This window comes from Nicotiana tabacum, chromosome 17, assembly GCF_000715075.1.
Source record: "Nicotiana tabacum cultivar K326 chromosome 17, ASM71507v2, whole genome shotgun sequence".
In the NCBI taxonomy this organism is placed as follows: Eukaryota; Viridiplantae; Streptophyta; class Magnoliopsida; order Solanales; family Solanaceae; genus Nicotiana; species Nicotiana tabacum.
In genome coordinates, this window is record NC_134096.1 from 36,866,208 (window position 1) to 36,885,073 (window position 18,866).

At 38.2% G+C, this 18,866-nt stretch overlaps 1 protein-coding gene across 1 annotated transcript in view; it reads left to right on the forward strand.

The window, feature by feature from the left end:
• LOC107783146 (vacuolar protein sorting-associated protein 54, chloroplastic) overlaps positions 1-17,816 on the forward strand; it is a 37,428-nt gene extending 19,612 nt beyond the window's left edge. The window contains exons 8-20 of the mRNA XM_075234198.1: positions 682-938; positions 3,806-3,977; positions 4,275-4,358; positions 4,439-4,708; positions 4,777-4,862; positions 5,293-5,446; positions 12,759-12,840; positions 14,228-14,307; positions 14,971-15,132; positions 15,701-15,768; positions 16,345-16,425; positions 16,613-16,852; positions 17,509-17,816. Coding sequence (XP_075090299.1) covers positions 682-938; positions 3,806-3,977; positions 4,275-4,358; positions 4,439-4,708; positions 4,777-4,862; positions 5,293-5,446; positions 12,759-12,840; positions 14,228-14,307; positions 14,971-15,132; positions 15,701-15,768; positions 16,345-16,425; positions 16,613-16,745 — 1,629 coding nt within the window. The 3' untranslated portion in view covers positions 16,746-16,852; positions 17,509-17,816. The remainder of the gene's footprint in view (positions 1-681; positions 939-3,805; positions 3,978-4,274; positions 4,359-4,438; positions 4,709-4,776; positions 4,863-5,292; positions 5,447-12,758; positions 12,841-14,227; positions 14,308-14,970; positions 15,133-15,700; positions 15,769-16,344; positions 16,426-16,612; positions 16,853-17,508) is intronic.
• Positions 17,817-18,866: the final 1,050 nt, after the last annotated feature.

The window sequence follows — 18,866 nt, forward strand, 5'->3', positions numbered from 1 at the left end:
AACGTTTGTTGCAATTTCATTTGCTTAAAAATAGTTCTTTTAAAGCTTCCTTTCTTGGGGCACAAAATATTTATCCCATTTAAGGTGTGTAGTTATCTTGAATTCTGGAAATGAAACAAAAATCTTTTACACCAATGGGAACAACTAATGCCATTTATAGTAAAGTGGAGAAGGGTAGAGGGGCGGCGGGCCCATTATTGCTGAATTTCGAACCGCAACTGGAACTCGGGGATTTCTCAGTTATAAAAAAGAAAGAAAAAAAATATTATAGGTAGAAGTCATTTTTGACTATGACTCACTTCATCAGCAATCCATCTAACTATTGAATACTCGTTTTGTCATCTCCCAATGGTCCACTACCACCTCACCCGACACTACCTCTTCACTGCGGCCATAGCTGCCAACATTTTCTAGAGTTTGAATTTAAACTAAAGACCTAATTGATTAAGATGGTTGTTCCCATAAAGCATTTCATTTCAAAGAATTTTCTCTTAAAAATGTTATACGCTCAACCTAAGGACCCTAACTTTGCAGTGGACTTTGTTGTTGGTGTTTAAGTTGGTAATTTTACCCTTTGAATTAGTCTGGGTAATTGCTTCTTGCAGAAGTCCTTGCCGTGTTCTTTTTTCAAATTTAATTTTGGTATGATGTAACTTGATATTTTTCTTTTAGTGAATGCAGGCCCACTTAGCCCGGGCTTCTGAAGTTAAAAAAACAATTGAGTGGATTATCTGCCATCTTGATGATCATTATGCTGCTGACTCAGTTGCTGCTGCAATTGCACTTGGGGCAGCAGCTGCAGAAACTGCTAGTGAAGCTGATGGTCAGATCACCACCTTTTCACAATTTTCTCCCCCAAGCAACTTTTCCAGGGGTTTTTCAATCCACGAGAAGGGCAATGATGTGACAACTATGTCACATTTATCGAGAAATTTCAGGTTTACAAACATTAATTTACTGTTATTCTTAAATGTTTGTGCTGTTATGTTGTCTTTATTATCAGAAATTAATTTCTTGTCGTTATTTATTTGTTGAAAATATTTCCTTCAAACTGCGGGATGCATGTATATTTGTTTGATAGATAATTGCTCATCTGGTCATTCTTCCATTGAAAACTTTCGAAATTGGTTCTCATAATATCCAAGTAGCACATTAACTCTCATTTAATATTATGTGCTTTTTGGTCTCTCTACCCAAAAAAAAATTATGCGCTTTTTGGTCTCTCTACAAAAAGTTAAGAAAAATTAATGGATTGAGCTTCTAAAACCATGTATCATCCTTGTGTTATGCTAGTGCAGGTTATTTTGGTGGTTGCAGAATTTTAAAAATCATAACAGTATAACATGTTCTCTCCAAAAATATGGAGTAAAAAAAAAAGGAAATTTTTTCCTTCTCACGTGCTCCAATTTACACATAGGAAGTTGTCTGTGGAGGTCAACAACAACACATTTCTATGAATAAAAGGTTTAATGTGTGTAGTTGTACTTCGTTTTTTTTGAGAAGGTAACATATATGTATATTAATATATGGACTACACAAAAAGCTGTATAGTCACCCATAATAACAAAGAAAGAAGAAAAGCTCCTAATCCTTGGTCTTCTCACAAGGAGTCTAAAATGCCAAAAATAGACTCATGATCTTCTAAGTACATTCCTTTACACTAAAAATAGAACAAGACTACACTTCATTTTCATCTTCTGAATGTGACTGGATTTATCTTCAAAGCATCTTTGATTTCTTTCTTCCCAAATTGTCCACCAGATGCAAGTGGACAATCCTCCATCTCTCTTTCTTACTAGAAAGATTACCTTCTCTGTTCCAGCATGCTAGAACTTCAGGTTTTCTTTTTGGCATAGCCCACATGATAAGCTGATGAAAATCCTCCATAACTGTACAGTCAATTTACAGTGCAAAAAAGATGATTGATTGTCTCTGCCTCCTCTCTACATAGTAACATCTTGAACATAAATGGTGACCTCTCTTGATTAGATTATCCTGTGTCAGAACTGCCTCTTTTGCCAAAAGCCATGTAAAGTAAGCAACTTTGTAAGGAATTTTAACTTTCCAAATCAACTTCCATGGCCAGCAACCAGTCTGATTATTTGAAAAGTTTAATCCTTATAGGCTGATTTAACAGAAAACTCCCTTGCCAAGTCAAATAATCTTCAGAAGTACCGATCCCCTTAAATTGTTCCAATTGCTATAAAACTTTGTTAGCCTGCCAATCTTCCAGTTATTTTATGATCTTCTGAAAGGTTGGAACCTTGGTTGGCCCATACTTCTCCTATTGTTGCTTCTTGCTGCTGATTCAGAGTGTAAATGTCTGGAAAAATTTGGTTCAGAGGACCTTGGCCTAACTAATTATCCTCCCAAAAAGATATATTCAATCCATTTCTTACTCTGAATTTGGACTTATTCATGAGTTTAGGCCATAGGTTCCTAATGGACTTCCATAGACTAACCCCATAAGGTCCATTCACAGATTTTGTTAGCCATTTTCCTTCTATGCCATACTTCTCCCTGATTACTTCTCTTCACAGTGACATGAGGACCAAGACTAGACTTTTGCCTGAGAAACCAAGACCACAATTACCCCCTTCCTATTTGTGTGACACATTTCCCTTTCAGGACATCCCAATGTTTGACGCATTTATACAAGTAATGATATCCATCTTTTCTTTATAAAAAAATTACTCTAGCCATCTTCTACTTATTGCAGAAATTCAAATTAATTTAAACAAAGATGTAATGTTATTACAATGACTAATCAACTGCTACTTCATAATCCTCCCACTCTTACCAGTTTAATTTTTCTCTTAAGTTACTTTATTAAACTCCAGTCAAGTGAACCATGTCACGTAAGATTGGACGGAGAATGTACCATATTTTTTGCCAGAGTATTGTTTTCATTACTCTGTTCTGAAGCATTCTGTGTTGGTGGAAGCACTTGACTAATCTGAAAAGCATGTTAACTGGTTGCTGAGATTTTTTTCGGCGTTTTTCTCTTTCTTGTATTAATTATTTTTTTTTGCCCCCTTAATTAGGAGGCTAGTGTTGGAAATGGGTGTTAATATCTGTGCTACAGACGATTTCTATTATGTTTGTTTCATAACTAGTAACTAGGGTTTTAAATGAGTGGGTTTGTTGCAAAACAAAACTCTATTCCACTTGTATAAGCTTGAGTTATTATTTAGCTCTCCGAATTAATCTTGAATAAGAAATTGTACTAGTTTAGTACTCGAGCCAAACTTAGTCCGCCACATGTGATACAATGATTGCAAATGACTTATATGAGTATGCTATATTATATACTCAAATTATAAGCTTGAAATTTGCTTTTTGATGTTATTTTTATTTATCTCGAGCTGTGCGCAACTTGTGAACCCATATTAGGTCAAACTCGATCACAGAATGTTGCTTGATTATTCAACGAGCCAAGCTAGTGTGTGTGTGTGCGCACACATATATATATTGAGATTGTTTACCAACCTTGAACCCTTGACCTAGTAGTTTGGAGAGAACTCCCCAACCACTATGAACAAGGATGGCCGGTGCTAGTAATTCAGCTAGTATGTACTATGTAGTATGCTTGAACAAGGATGGCCTTCTAGTAATTCAGCTACTCTCTAAACATGTTTGGTCTTTGTTATTGAAGTCTGCTTTATAATTGAATTGTTAAGCTCGTCACATTAAATTAGGCTAAATATTTTATTATGTGCTTTAAATTGGCAGCTTACTTTCGGGGACTACTTAAATTACAGATAGATTTGCCAGATACTTATGCAGCTATTTTTTTCTTTGATAGAGCTGATATACTGAGAGAGAATACAGAAGCTGTATTTGCAGCTTGTGACGCTGCTCATGGAAGATGGGCCAAGATCCTTGGAGTACGTGCTCCTATCCACCCTAAGTTGAGGTTGCAGGAGTTCCTAAACATATATAACATCACTCAGGAATTTATTACTGCCACTGAGAAGGTAAAACTTTATTTTTCTATGAAGTATAAAATTTACTAATTGTAATTTGCTCTAGTGGTGAGCACCCTCCACTTCCAACCAAAAGGTTGTGAGTTCGAGTCACCCCAAGAGCAAGGTGGGAGTTCTTGGAGGGAGGGAGCCGAGGGTCTATCGGAAACAGCCTCTCTACCTCAGGGTAGGGGTAAGGTCTGCGTACACACTACCCTCCCCAGACCCCACTAGTGGGATTATACTGGGTTGTTGTTGTTGTAATTTGGTTTTTATGCTAATAATTTTTTGTTATTCAAATATGAACAGATTGGTGGAAGGTTGGGGTATAGTATCCGTGGAACCATACAATCACAGGCCAAGGCATTTGTTGATTTTCAACATGATTCTCGAGTTAGTTTCTTTTGCAGCTGAATTTATGTGGTTCCACTGTCTCTTTCTTGGATTATTAAATGTTTTGTTGGTTAATTCAGATGGCAAAGTTGAAGGCTATACTTGACCAGGAAAACTGGGCTGAGTTTGATGTCCCCGATGAGTTTCAGACCATCGTCACATCACTGTTCTGTCCCAAGTCTGGGACCACTGGACATGCTGATGACGATTCTGCTGTCACTGCAACAAGCCAAACTGAAGTGGTCCAAAGCAGCAGTGATCCTTCCATGGTGGATGCTGGAGTCCCAAATATATCACATAATACGGAGCAGAGTGATTCTACTTCAACACACCCAGATAGTACATCACAGGTTAGTCTTTCACAATTGAGCTGGAGAACTAAGGACCGCAGTGCTGATTTTAGACTATTTTAATTCAGAGTAATGACACGAACTCAAGAGAAAGCGGAAGATCTAATCCTAGAATGCTTTCCTTTGGGGGTGTTTCGTATCACATGGTAAACTGGTCAGTGATTCTCTCTTATTCTGATAAATTCTTCTGTATTTTGAGTTAAAGTTGCAGTTTCTTTTTCCAGTTTTCATTTCTTTGTCATAATATTTTGACTCAAATGCTTCGCTTCTTGTTCCTTTCTTCTTAAATACTTAATGCAGCCTGTAGTTAGCTACAATTAATATGAAAATTACTTCCTTACTCTTATTTTTGACTTAAAGTTGCAGTAGGGGTAAGGTCTGCATACACACTACCCTCCCCAGACCCCACTTGTGGGATTACACTGGGTTTTTTTTATTGTTGTTGTTGCTGTTGTTACTTCCTTCCTCTTATTGCTACGGTTTCCTGGTCATTTGGTATAACATCTGATTTATTCTCTGCATGTTTTCATTTTTCTTCTTAAAGATGGAACCTGCAAAAATAACATCGTACTGTTGCTTTTCAGCGGCTTGATTTTGGTGAAGATGTTGTCAGAATATATTGACATGAATAATAGTTTAACCGGCCTATCATCAGAAGTGGTTCACCGTGTTGTTGACATCTTGAAGTTTTTCAATACGAGAACTTGTCAACTTGTCCTTGGAGCTGGAGCCATGCAGGTATGCTCTTGCATTCTAAATCAACAGTGTGTGGTTCATGGATCATTCCTTGGATATGCCAGACAATTTCGTGCGCCCCGCAAGCCCATCATCCCTTCCACTCCCAGTCCCGTTCTTCAATCATATTATAGTGCCTTTTAGAATAAAATAAACAGAGTGGAACAGGTATAGAGGATTCATATAGTAGGTTCCAACTAGTTTGGGAGTGAGGATGGTTGATGATCTTTTTTTTTTTAATACACAAAATAAGTGATTCATTACTGTAAGCAACAACAAAAAGAGTGCTAACTGAAAAAATTTATGTACTAAAGCAGGCTGAGCGTGTAGGGAAATTAAAAAGTCTATCGGACTATCTATAGCATATACATCTTGAGTTTGCACCAAAAAACTAATTGCTGCAAACATATATCTTTTAATCTATGTATAGATTGAACTATCCCTTCAAAATATCTTCTATTTCTATAATATTTCTTGATTGATATTTTTTAGTTCTTTACAGTTTGCACCCTTAACGTAATAAAAAAAAATTGTTTTACGCCCTAATCTCTGTAGTTCTTTGCAGAACCATAAAGAGTTCCTTTTCTCAATGATTTACGAGGAAAACAGGAAAGTAAAATTAACTAAACAAAAAAATGACTTATATTAAAAAAACAAAATTGTTAGATAGTTATGTAAATTATATAAATTTGTCCTAGTCCTACATAGAATAGGAGTATGATATGTATTGTATAAATAGGGCTCATTATATTATAATTAAATAGAATATCAATAATAGATTTTTCTCCCATGCATTCTCAAATGGGCGTCATCCAACGACATCCGGGAAGAAATCAGTTGTCACCGTGCAATTTTCTGGTGCCCTGAGAAGTTTGCGTCAAAACCATTTTTTACCGGTGTTGTGCATAAACCAACACCACCACAGTGTTCTCCATCCTCCGGCGACCAAACCCCACAAAACCCCACCGGAAAAACACCACCCACGCGCCGTCACGCGCCGACCGGAGTGAGAATTTTCCGGCGAGATCTGTCCATGCGCCGGCTCGTGGACCATTTTCCGGTCAGTTTCCGGCGAAGCTCCTTTTGGACAGCTTTCTCAGGATGTTATTCCGAGTCTATCTATTAAAGTTTCATCAAATTCCGGCAAACTTTTTTATTTTCCGGCGCGTGAACAGTGTTTTCCAAAAAAGGGGTGTTTCTGATTTGGCATTCGAAGGTTAACCATACAAGTTGTAATCAAGAATTTGAGAAATTGGTTGTAGCAAAATGGAATCCAATACTATGAATAGTAGGATGGTTTCTCTACCGGATTATATTGAATTCCTTCAGTACAAAGCATGTAAACAGACATCTTCAGGGATAGCTTCCGTTGTTCAAATAGATGGTAGGGTGACTTGTGTCTCCCAATCTTCAACCTCTGAGTCTTGGGTCATTGATTCAGGTGCATCTGATCATATTTCTGGTAACAAATCTCTTTTCACTACTATTTCATGTTCTCAATCACTCCCAACAGTCACAATGGCCAATGAGTCTCAAACCATGGCAGCTGGAATAGGTCAAGCAAGTCCACTTCCTTCCTTACCTTTAGATTCAGTTCTTTATGTTCCCGGTAGTCCTTTTAATCTCATAGACGTTAGTCGCTTAGCCAAATCACATAAATGCTCTGTTTTATTTCTTGATGACCTTGTTTTTGTACAGGAACATAGTACAGGGCGGATCATTGGTACCAGGCGTGAATGAGATGGACTTTATTACCTTATCCTTGCAAAATCACATGGACTCACATCTTGTCTTCCTTAAACAACTTGTCATGTTAATGATTCACCAGGTTTATTACATAAACAGTTGGGACATCCCAGTTTGTCAAAACGTCAAAAAATGGTACCTGGTTTATCTCACTTGTCCACTCTAAAGTGTGAGTCATGTCAGCTCGGTAAGCATACCCGCTCCTATTTCCCTCGGCGTCTTGATAATTGAGCAGAGTCACCTTTTACTTAGTCCATTCAGATGTTTGGGGTCCTAATCGGGTTAGTTCTACCTTGGGATTTCGCTACTTTGTCAGTTTCATTGATGATTATTCCAGGTGCACTTGGATATTTTTGATGAAAAATCGATCTGAGTTGTTTTCTATTTTCCAGACCTTCCACACTGAAATTCAAAATCAATTTGGGGTTTCTATCCTCACATTTCGTAGTTATAATGCCCTAGAGTTTTTGTCTTCCCCATTTCAGCAGTTTATAAACTCTCATGGGATTATTCATCAAACATCTTGTCTGTACACATCCCAACAAACTGCGGTAGCTGAAAGAAAGAATAGACATCTTATTAAAACTGTTCGTACCCTACTCATAGAATTTCATGTTCTGTTGCGTTTTTGGGGGAATGCAATTCTTACATCTTGCTATCTTATTAATCGTATGCCATCTTCAGCCATCCAGAATCAAGTTCCATTCTCTGTTATGTTTCCCCATTTACCTTTGTTCTCTCTTCTACCTCGTGTCTTTGGGTGCACGTGTTTTGTTCATAACCTTACTCCAGGAAAAGATAAGTTAGCTCATTGTGCTCTTAAGTGCGTATAAGGGATATCAGTGTTATTGTCCTGACCTCCAGCTTACCTTATGTCTGTTGATGTTACCTTCTTTGAAACCCAATCATACTTCACAAGTCCAGGTAATCACTTAGATATTTCTGATGTGCTACCAATTCCATCTTTTGGAGATTCAGTCACTATCTCTAATTCATCTTCCTCTATAACTCCAGCTTCACCACCTACAGCTCCAGTTGCCGCTCCACCACCTATAGCTCCAGTTCCACCACCTAGTCCAGTTCAACCTTCTACAACTTGACCTCTCCTGATTTATCATCGTTGTCCGCGCCCAGCATCAGGCCCAACTGATTCATGTCCTGCACCTAACCCTGCTAATACTGCGGACTTGTCTCCTCTTAGTCAACAGATTGCACTACGGAAAGTTATACGGTCTACACTTAATCCTAATCCCCATTATGTCGGTTTAAGTTACCATCGTCTGTCATCACCCCATTGTGCATTTGTGTCATTTTTATCCTCTGTTTCCATCCCCAAGTCTACAGGTGAAACAATGTCTCATCCAGGGTGGCGACATGCTATAATTGACGAGATGTCTGCTTTACATACGAGTGGTACTTGGGAGCTTGTTCCTCTTCCTTCGGGTAAATCGATTGTTGGTTGTTGTTGGGTGTATGCAATCAAAGTTGGTCCTGATGGCCAGGTTGATCGACTTAAGGCTCGTCTTGTTGCCGAAAGGGTATACTCCGATATTTGGGCTCGATTACAGTGATACTTTTTCTCCCGTGGCTAAAATAGCATCGGTCCGCCTTTTTCTATCCATTGTTGTTGTCCGTCATTGGCCTCTTTATCAGTTGGACATTAAGAATGCTTTTCTTCACGGTGACCTTGAGGATGAGGTTTATATGGAGCAACCACCTGGTTTTGTTGCTCATGGGGAGTCTAGTGGCCTTGTATGTCGGTTGCGCCGGTCCCTCTATTGTCTAAAGCAGTCTTCTCGAGCCTGGTTTGGTAAGTTCATCACAATTATTCAGGAGTTTGGCATGACTCGTAGTGAAGCTGATCACTCTATGTTTTATCGACACTCTGCTTCAAATCTCAGTATTTATCTGGTGGTTTATGTAGATGATATTGTTATTACCAGCAATGATCAGGATGATATTACTAAGTTGAAGCAACATCTCTTTAATCACTTTTAGACTAAGGATCTGGGTAGATTAAAGTATTTTCTAGGTATTGAGGTTGCTCAGTCTAGCTTAGGTATTGTAATCTCACAACGGAAGTATGCCTTGGACATTCTTGAGGAGAAAGGAATGACAGGCTGTAGACCCGTTGACACTCCTATGGATCCGAATTCTAAACTTCTACCAGGGCAGGGGGAGCCGCTTAGCGATCCTGCAAGATATAGGCGACTGGTTGGTAAATTAAATTACCTCACAGTGACTAGACCTAACATTTCTTTTCCTGTGAGTGTGGTAAGTCAGTTTCCGGATTCTTCCTGTGATAGTCATTGGGATGCAGTTGTCCGCATTCTTCGATATATAAAATCAGCTCCAGGCGAAGGATTATTGTTTGAAGATCGAGGCCATGAGCAAATTGTTGGGTACTCAGATGCTGACTGGGCAGGATCACCTTCTGATAGACGTTCTACGTCTGGATACTGTGTTTTAGTAGGAGGTAATTTGGTGTCTTGGAAGAGCAAGAAACAAAATGTGGTTGCTCGGTCTAGTGCAAAAGCAGAATATCGAGCAATGGTTGTGGCAACATGTGAGCTAGTTTGGATCAAACATTTGCTTAATGAGTTGAAATTTTGTGAGATCAGCTAGATGAAACTTGTGTGTGATAATCAAGCTGCCCTTCATATTGCATCAAATCCGGTGTTCCATGAGAGAACTAAACACATCGAGATTGACTGTCACTTCGTTAGAGAAAAGATACTCTCAGGAGATATTGCTACAAAGTTTGTGAAGTCGAATGATTAGCTTACAGATATTTTCACCAAGTCCCTTACTGGTCTTCGTATTAGTTACATATGTAACAAGCTCGGTACATATGATTTGTATGCACCGGCTTGAGGGGAAGTGTTAGATAGTTATGTGAATTAGTCCTAGTCTCACATAGAATTGTCTGCCCCGTACTGCGGTCCTAGGGCTCAATGTGTTATAATTAAATAGAATATCAATAATAGATTTTTCTTCCGTGCATTCTCACAAAAATCAATATTGTATAACAGACATTCCTTTATGCATATTCTGGAACATTTGGCTCGAGAGGAACAGAAGGTGCTTTGAGGGGGAGGAAGAGAGCATTTCGCTGCTGAAGAATAGACGCATTCATAGTTTACAAATTTGGTGTAATGCTGATGTTTCTAATGATCTTGATGTAATGCTGGATTGTCTGGAATCCTGCAGCTTTAGAGGACACTCCTATCTAGCTTTGTGTACTTTGTTTCAGTACCTGCTTGATGTTGAGTTTATATTAATAATAATATCTTTACTTATCCACCTTGTTAGGAGATTGATGGAGCAGTATAGGGAGAGGAAGAAGGACTTGCATATGGTGTTCATCGACTTTAAAAAGGCGTACGATAAAGTTCCGAGGGAGGTTTTGTGGAGATGTTTGGAGGCTAGAGGTGTACCGGTTGCCTATGTTAGGGTGTTTAAAGACATGTATGATGGAGCAAAGACCCGAGTGAGGACGGTGGGTGGGGACTCGGACCATTTTCCGGTTATGATGGGGTTGCATCAGGGGTCGGCATTCAGCCCTTTTTTGTTTGCCCTGGCGATGGATGTACTGACGCGCCACATCCAAGGGGAGGTGCCGTGGTGCATGCTATTTGCAGATGATATTGTATTGATTAACTAGACGCGAGGCGGTGTGAACGCGCAATTAGAGGTACGGAGGCAGACCCTGGAGTTTAAAGGTTTCAAGTTGAGCAGGACCAAGACAGAATACTTGGAGTGTAAGTTCAGTGGTGAGACTCAAGGAGGGGAAGAGGAGGTGAGACTGGACTCACAAGTCATCCCTAGGAGAGGAAATTTTAAGTACCTTGGGTCTATTATTCAGGGGGATAGGGAGATTGATGAAGATGTCACACATCGTATTGGGGCAGGATGGATGAAATGGAGACTCGCTTCTGGTGTTGTGTGACAAGAAGGCGCCACCGAAACTTAAAAGGTAAGTTCTACGGCGTGGTGGTCAGACCGACGATGTTGTATGGTGCTAAGTGTTGGCCAGTCAAGATCGTTCATGTCCAGAAGATGAAGGTAGCAGAGATGAGGATGTTGAGATGAATGTGCGGGCACACCAGGTTAGATAGGATTAGAAATGAGGTTATTCGCGACAAGGTGGGTGTGGCCCCTACTGAGGACAAGATGCGGGAAGCGCGACTTAGGTGGTTTGGTCATATGAGGAGGAGGAGCATAGACGCCCCGGTGAGAAGGTCTGAGAGGTTGACATTGGAGGGCCTACGGAGAGGTAGAGGTAGGCCAAAGAAGAGGTGAGGAGAGGTGATTAGGCAAGACATGACGCAACTTCAGCTGACCGAGGACATGACCCTTGATAGGAAGGTATGAAGGTCGGGGATTAGGGTAGTAGAGTAGGTAGTCTAGAGTGTTCATAATAGTAGTTTTGTCACGCAGTCTCGCTTTCTGCTGGTAGTAGGTTTTTATGACTAACAGTTGTTTTCTCTCATTGTCGATCACCTTACTATCTTGTTGTCTTTATTCTGCTTTTATATGGATTTTGGTGCTGTCCCTTCCTGTCTATATTTTCATTAATGTGGTGCTTATACTTTCTTGAGCCGAGGGTCTATTGGAAACAACCTCTCTATCCTCACAGGGTAGGGGTAATGTCTGCGTACACATTACCCTCCCCAGACCCCACAGTGTGGGATAATATTTGATATGTTGTTTATCTTTACTTATCAAAAAAATATTGAATAACAGACATTTGCTCTTTCCTCTCCATTCAAAGACGCACTCCAAAACTATCCGAGTCACTTCTTGTAGGCTCTTCCCTCAAGACACACTCAAGGACTCTTCAGACCTTTCTAAAGAGGGAGAGATGGCGTAGAAACCCAGAAAGACGTAGTGCAAGTCCATTATCGGTGTTGAGTTCATTTCATCATCAGAATTCATCAATTTACTCTCAACTTCTACAATTTAGTGTTATATACAGATCTCTACTCTCTTGCTCCACATCTGTCATGCCCATGCTTTTTTCATTCTGATGCCAGTTGTAGGAGATGGTACACCATCAAAGCTCTTTCAGTCCTTTGTAACTTGACTCAAAATTATTCCTGTTCTCGAGGAGTTCATATCAATCTTCAGCAGCTAGTCCCTGTTTGATGGCCTTCAAAAGATTTCTTCTTACACTGAAGAAACGTATTCTCTTTTGTCATTTAACCACATTGACTATTGACTCTGATTGTTGTTATATCCCACTTAACAGATCTTGGGTTTATGTTAGTGAGCACATATTTCTGGTCTGGGACTTGTTTCTGGTGGTTGTTAAGTTGTCTAAGGTCACAATGCCAGTAAATGTATTATATTGATGTTTTGGTTTTTGAAGTATTCTTCTGGAAATCATTATCGAAGTGTAAAGCTTTCTGCTTTTATAGTTTGCCTGTAACTTGAATTAGAGTTTTTGACCTAATTTGCGTTTCATCTCTACTGAGCGTTTTTTTCACAATTTCTTCTCTTTAAGCATTTTCTCAGTTCTATCTTGTATATGCAGTATTGGTGTCTTTAATTTGAGAAAATTTTGCAGGTTTCAGGTTTGAAGTCTATTACTTCTAAGCACTTGGCTTTGACAAGCCAAGTCATCAGTTTCACATACACTATAATTCCTGGTAATGGAGTTCTTATTTGTTTCTTGCTTTTGTCTCATTCCTTGTCCACTATTGCATTCATGGTTGATCTTTGCTTTAAGATATATCAATGTGCTTCGACATTGCTCCATTGGTAATAGCATGCCAAGGTTACCTTTCATTTAATTTGCTACCTGAATTCAGGTTGGAATTTAAAGTGGAACATATGCTGGTTATGTACATTGTTATCTTTCTACCTCTGTCAGTGTATAGTTGATATTCATGAAAATTAGGTGGTCCATTGCCTATTATACAAAATGTAATGTATTGGCATTTTTTTTACTTGAGTGTCTGAATGAGTATCCAGAGGAAATCAGCCATTCAGGTTTTCCGTAGAGTTAATCTCTCTTCATCTGCGAACTCGTCCTGCCTTGGGTGTTTTTGCATTACACATGATCACCTCTGTCAGTTGGCAATTCTGAAAAAGTTCCATCAAGTCTTAATAGTTGCATGATTCCTTTTTCTTATTGAAAACTCCCGATTTGCCACAATCATGTCAAATAATTGCTGATTTTCTGACTTGAACCTGGTATCTTCAAGTGTGGTGTCTCACCTATCTCATCACACATTTTAGCTTCCTTTTTCTTATTGAAAACTCCCGATTTGCCACAATCATGTCAAATAATTGCTGATTTTCTGACTTGAACCTGGTATCTCCAAGTGTGGCGTCTCACCTATCTCATCACACATTTTAGCTTCCTTTCATCTCTCTCTGTCCCATATGCATAGTCATTTTAACCTGAAGCTCCCATGCACATTTTCACCAGTTCTTCGCCCTTTCTTCATCAGACTATTTAGTGCTACACTTTTGTTCACCCTTTCTTCATTAGTCTACTCAGTGCTACATCTATTTTTTTCACCTCTCTAAATGAGTCTAATAAGTGCTACATCTCTTTATAGAAATATACTACTTTCTTTAGGCTATAAAAGATTCCTTTCTTTTCCCGACATTAGAGTTGTCTTTTTGTCCTGATCCCAGAGATAGATTAGTAAGGGACACCCAAGAGACACTTTATCAAAAAAAGGGGACACCCAAGAGACACTTTATCAAAAAAAAGGGACACCCAAGAGACAAAAGTTTTTCCTTTCATAGGCCTTATACTCAGAGGAAAGTTTATCTGAAAAAGGAGCAGAGGACCAAGTTTGTCGTACTAAATTTGTTGACTAAGGGCAGATGTTAGAAATCATCTTGTGTAATGGCTTTTATCTACTATTAGATGATATGGTTCTGGAATTTAAGCTACAAATGTTGTCCTCAATTGCAAAAAAATGGCGTAGAAGTATTTTTCATGCTTTAATAACTTTCCAGAGTTTCTTTGATACCTATTATGTAACCCATATTCATTTTGCATATTTTGTATAATTGAAGAAATCAAGAGGATACTTTTTCTGAAAGTGCCGGAGACACACAAGGGATTGCTAATGCTGGAGGTTGATCGAGTAGCACAGGTAAGGAAGATATTTGCTTATGTTCTTTCCTGCACGCTTCTTCCTTCCTAATAGGTAGCTACTTATGGAATGAACATTTCTGCTTCTTGGTCAACCTTCAAGGTTTGTTTTGATGTATCATTTTCTTTTGTGAAATTTCCTTGGGTATTTTTCATTTTTGTGTTCACTCTGCTAGTGTAATTCAGGTTTTCTTTTTCACCTTTTTTTGGGGTTGGGCCGGTGGGGGTGGGGTGGGGTGGGAGTGTAACTTCAAGGCTTTTCTTCTTTCTTTTCTTGTAAAGCTTGTACTTTTGCACCTTGTTCGTGCCTGTTACTATATGCTTTTTTAACTCATTAAAGAGAGTGGGTACCCTATTTAATCTTACCATATACGTGTACGAGATCGCCAGGAAGTAAATAAAAGAATTAAGGGCATCTTATAAGATGTTACCATTATTTATGCAAGTATGGACCATGTCAAGCTATACCTGTCCATACACTATTTTTTGTATTTATTTACTTTTATTTGCTTTACTTGCTTATCAAAATATAAAGGCAACTGCTTTTACGTTTTACCGTGCCCCAGTCAAATATTTTTCTATGCTGAGATCATCGTACTTTTAAAGCATCATAATCCAAGATATTGGCTGGAAATCCTTGACTCTAATTTCTTTCTGTGATTAGGACTACAAAGTTCATCGTGATGAAATACATTCCAAGTTGGTACAGATAATGCGGGAAAGATTGCTGGTACACCTTCGGAGTTTGCCACAAATTGTTGAGAGTTGGAATAGGCAGGAAGATACTGACTCACAGCCAAGTCAGTATGCTCGTTCAATCACAAAGGTAGAAGCTTGTTTGTGATATGTCTGAATGTTTTTTCACCTCAGTTCTTGCCCTTTTTTAAGTAAAGGTTTTACGGAATTTCTGCAACTAACAATTCATTCTAGCTTATCAACATGAAATTTGTGCAAAGGTGATGTGTGCGAAGAAAAATTGAGTTGAAGAAGGGAAACCGTTGAAGCGTGATTACTACCTTCCACGTTGGAATATTGATGAACCAATCTGTGAATCCAAATATTGCCATGTTAACTTGATATATTAATGACTAACAAGTTCACTCACCTCTTGGAATATTTACCCTTTAACTAGATTAGCTGAGTTTTTTGACTCATTCTCGAAATAAAATTGATCTGATGTATTGTTACAATGATTTTTGGTCGTCTTTCTTGTCCTCCTATCTTCAGTTATCTCTTAATATTTCTGCAATCTTGCTAGTGAGTTCACTGTCTTGCATAGTTTCTGTGTTTAGTTCTTACATGCTTGTTACTTCTGTTTTTTGTTGTTTCCTTAGATTCTCTTTGTTTTATCAGAAGTTCCATTAACTCATTTTACTTTTTTCATTTGTTTGAAGGAAGTCGGCCTTCTTCAACGTGTGTTATCTCGAACTCTGCATGAGGTAGATGTTCAAGCTATTTTCAGGTGAGGATTTGAAAATTTGAGGTTCTCTTCCCTGAAGCGTCCATGAGCTAGAAGAGAAGATTAGACTTTTTCTTTTTCTTTTTCCTTTGGGTGGGTGGGTGGGTGGTGTGTTGGGGGGAGGGGGGCTCGGTTTTTCTTGCGCCAGCAGTGATGCCCTTCTTTTGATTCTCGTAAAAAAGTAATCCATCCTTGCACTTCTGTCGGAAAAAAGGGGGGAAAAAGAGTAACATCCATGCTTACTTTACAAGAGAGCTATCTAGAAGATTAGCTTCACATAGGCAGTGAATATAACTCTTGTTGATATAAACATCCTCAAGTATGGCTTTCCCTAGCTACTTCCCCAGTTATATTTATTGATTAAACTAATTTATATACCCTGGATGCTGGCTTTGAAAACTGGAAGAAGTGTTTTCTCTCTCTTCGTCCCTTGCTTCAAAAAGGACTTTAAGTATTTGTGACCAAATATGTTTGTACCAATGATTATCATTACTAATGAGTGTGGGATACTAAGCATAAGTACGTCTTGAATTAGTCCTTGCTTGCAACAGATGGTACTAAAAAATCTGATACTTGCAGGCAAGTGGTTATCATCTTTCACTCACAAATTTCAGAAGCATTCTCACGATTGGATATTAGCAGTCAACAAGCTAGACAAAGGTACTGTCTAGTGTCTATATAATGAGAAATTTTATTCATATGAGACGTAGTTTAGTGATTAATACTATTTAATATTCTTTGAATATTACAATTTCTAATTATAACTAAAACCTTCCCTGGGAGTTCTTTATTTATTCCTTTATCTGTTACCTCCTATTATTAATTAACTTGTTTTTTCTTGTAACAGAACGTATCGTGATGTTCAGCATCTGCTTGGATGTATCAGATCATTGCCTTCTGATAGTAAATCCAATCCTCCTAATTGGGGGCAACTTGATGAGTTTCTGGCACAAAATTTCTGTGCGGAAGCAAGTCAATAGATTCCTTGTAAAGTAGTCTACATCTCAAAAACATTGGATAAGCGTGATTGGAGCAATCAAGAGGACACCTGAAGACTATGCATCAATATTGTACAATTAATTTGAAGGTAAATATGGTGTTACTGGGCTCTTTATGTGAATAGATAATAAGAGACACTATAATGAATCAGAGGTCAGGGATAAGCTGTGTGAGAGATAAAAGAGATGGAAAAAGAGTAATAAGGAAAAGCATTGAGTATGTGCGATACTGTTGTACTCGCACTTATATACAACCTATCTAAACAAGCAGCATGCCACATCCTATATTTGTGCATGGGTTGCATCTCCTACTGCTCCATTGTTGAAAATGCCTTTGCTCATCTAATCAGTTACATTTAACTTATATCGCCGCAATTAGGTGGATGTGTGATTGTGTTTAGTAATTAACAAGGGGGAGAGTGTCTTGATGAGTAGTAGATAAATGTGAAATATCACAGCGAGATGAGAGCTTGCTTAGAGATGTGGAAAATGTGCCAGAGTTTATAGTAACAATTATGGAAGAAGTGCACTGCAGAAGCTCATTAGTTCACACTTGCCCAAGCTTACATTTAACTTATGTTTCATCTTAAAATCTCATGTGAGTTTCATTGCTAACTGATTCTGAGTAATATCAATCATTGGATTTTCTCAAATTGTGTCATTGACTACTATCGCATTTATGTACAAATTTGTAAAATAGTTATTGTTGGAAATTTCTCTTCACATAACTCTGCAATTTCCTCAGATGCGCGGTCTTCTAACTGGATGTCTTATTACCAAATGGAGTTTTGAGGGGAGAAAGAGTCCTTAACAGCAAATTTGGAGCTGTCATACACAGTTTATGATTTGTCAGATGAATCGTTTTTTTTTTTTAATGATTGTATTCTTTTGGCCTGGACAGTAGATTTTTTCTTATCTTGAATTAGGAGAAAAGAAAGAGACATGAGCTGACAGTGGAAGCTGAATAATTTTCAGAGTGCAGTTGTAGTGTATACTAGTGAAAGTAATTGTATGTATCGGTTCCTTGCTTAATTCAAGCATGTTTTCTCCTGATGATGGCATTGTGGATCTCATTCGTATTCCAGTTTTTTTTAAGGAATAAGTCATTTAACACATATGAGTAGTAGATCATATTCTATGAAAGCAAAATAATAATAAATGATATCCATAAGTGTTTGTATTGTAACAATAAACTTGAAATGAGGTATAGCAGTTGTTGATTGTATTATTAAAACACTAAAAACAATCTATCCTGGTGTCTTCAAATTGTTAGTAATACGATGCCACCTGTGGAAGTGGTTTGCTTTGTCAAAAAATACAGCTTATTGATTTATTAAGCTGAATTGCTTTGTCAAATACACCTGTGGAACTGTCTTTTGTTTTGCATTGTTTCATTTACGTAATGAATTGCTATTTGAAAGCACTTTCTATTATTCACTTTATCTTATGTCTGACGTTAAAATGTGTAGTAGGAACTTAGTACTAGGAAGTTTTGAATCTGAATTGTGTTGTTTGCTCAAGATCAATTTATATGTGGAAAGGATCATCTCTTTAAGTTTCCAATAAAGGAGCAAATCATTTGCCCTTATCCTTTAATTACGATAGGGTAGTTCTTTTATTCTCCTGACCCTGTTTATCGTAGTCTTGATTTAGAAACATAAAAGATTTCCTATCTCTTCACATTCGAACTTGTTCTTTTTAAGTAGAAAAAGATAAGCGTGAAATGCTTTTTCCTCCAACTGCACCTTATCAGCATCAGAAGACTTAATATTGGGAGACAGCATGTTCACGACCGTTAGGTCCTAGGTTCGAGTCACGCTAGAGGGAAAGTGTGGAAACACTAGATCCTCCTAATTTGGGAGGTAAAAAAAGAAAAAATAATGTTCACCATGAAATGAAGGATAACAAAGAGCTAATATGATATGACATAAGTGATAAGACTTTCACTAGTAGATGAAATTGAGTTCTGAATTCCCCATGACTCGCAAAAAGGAAACGGTAACATAAACTTGAGTCTCAGCTCAGGCTTATTTTTACAATTTTACTACTACTACCTTGTTGAGTTGATCATGTCATTGGGTATGTTGTACAAACCCTCGCATA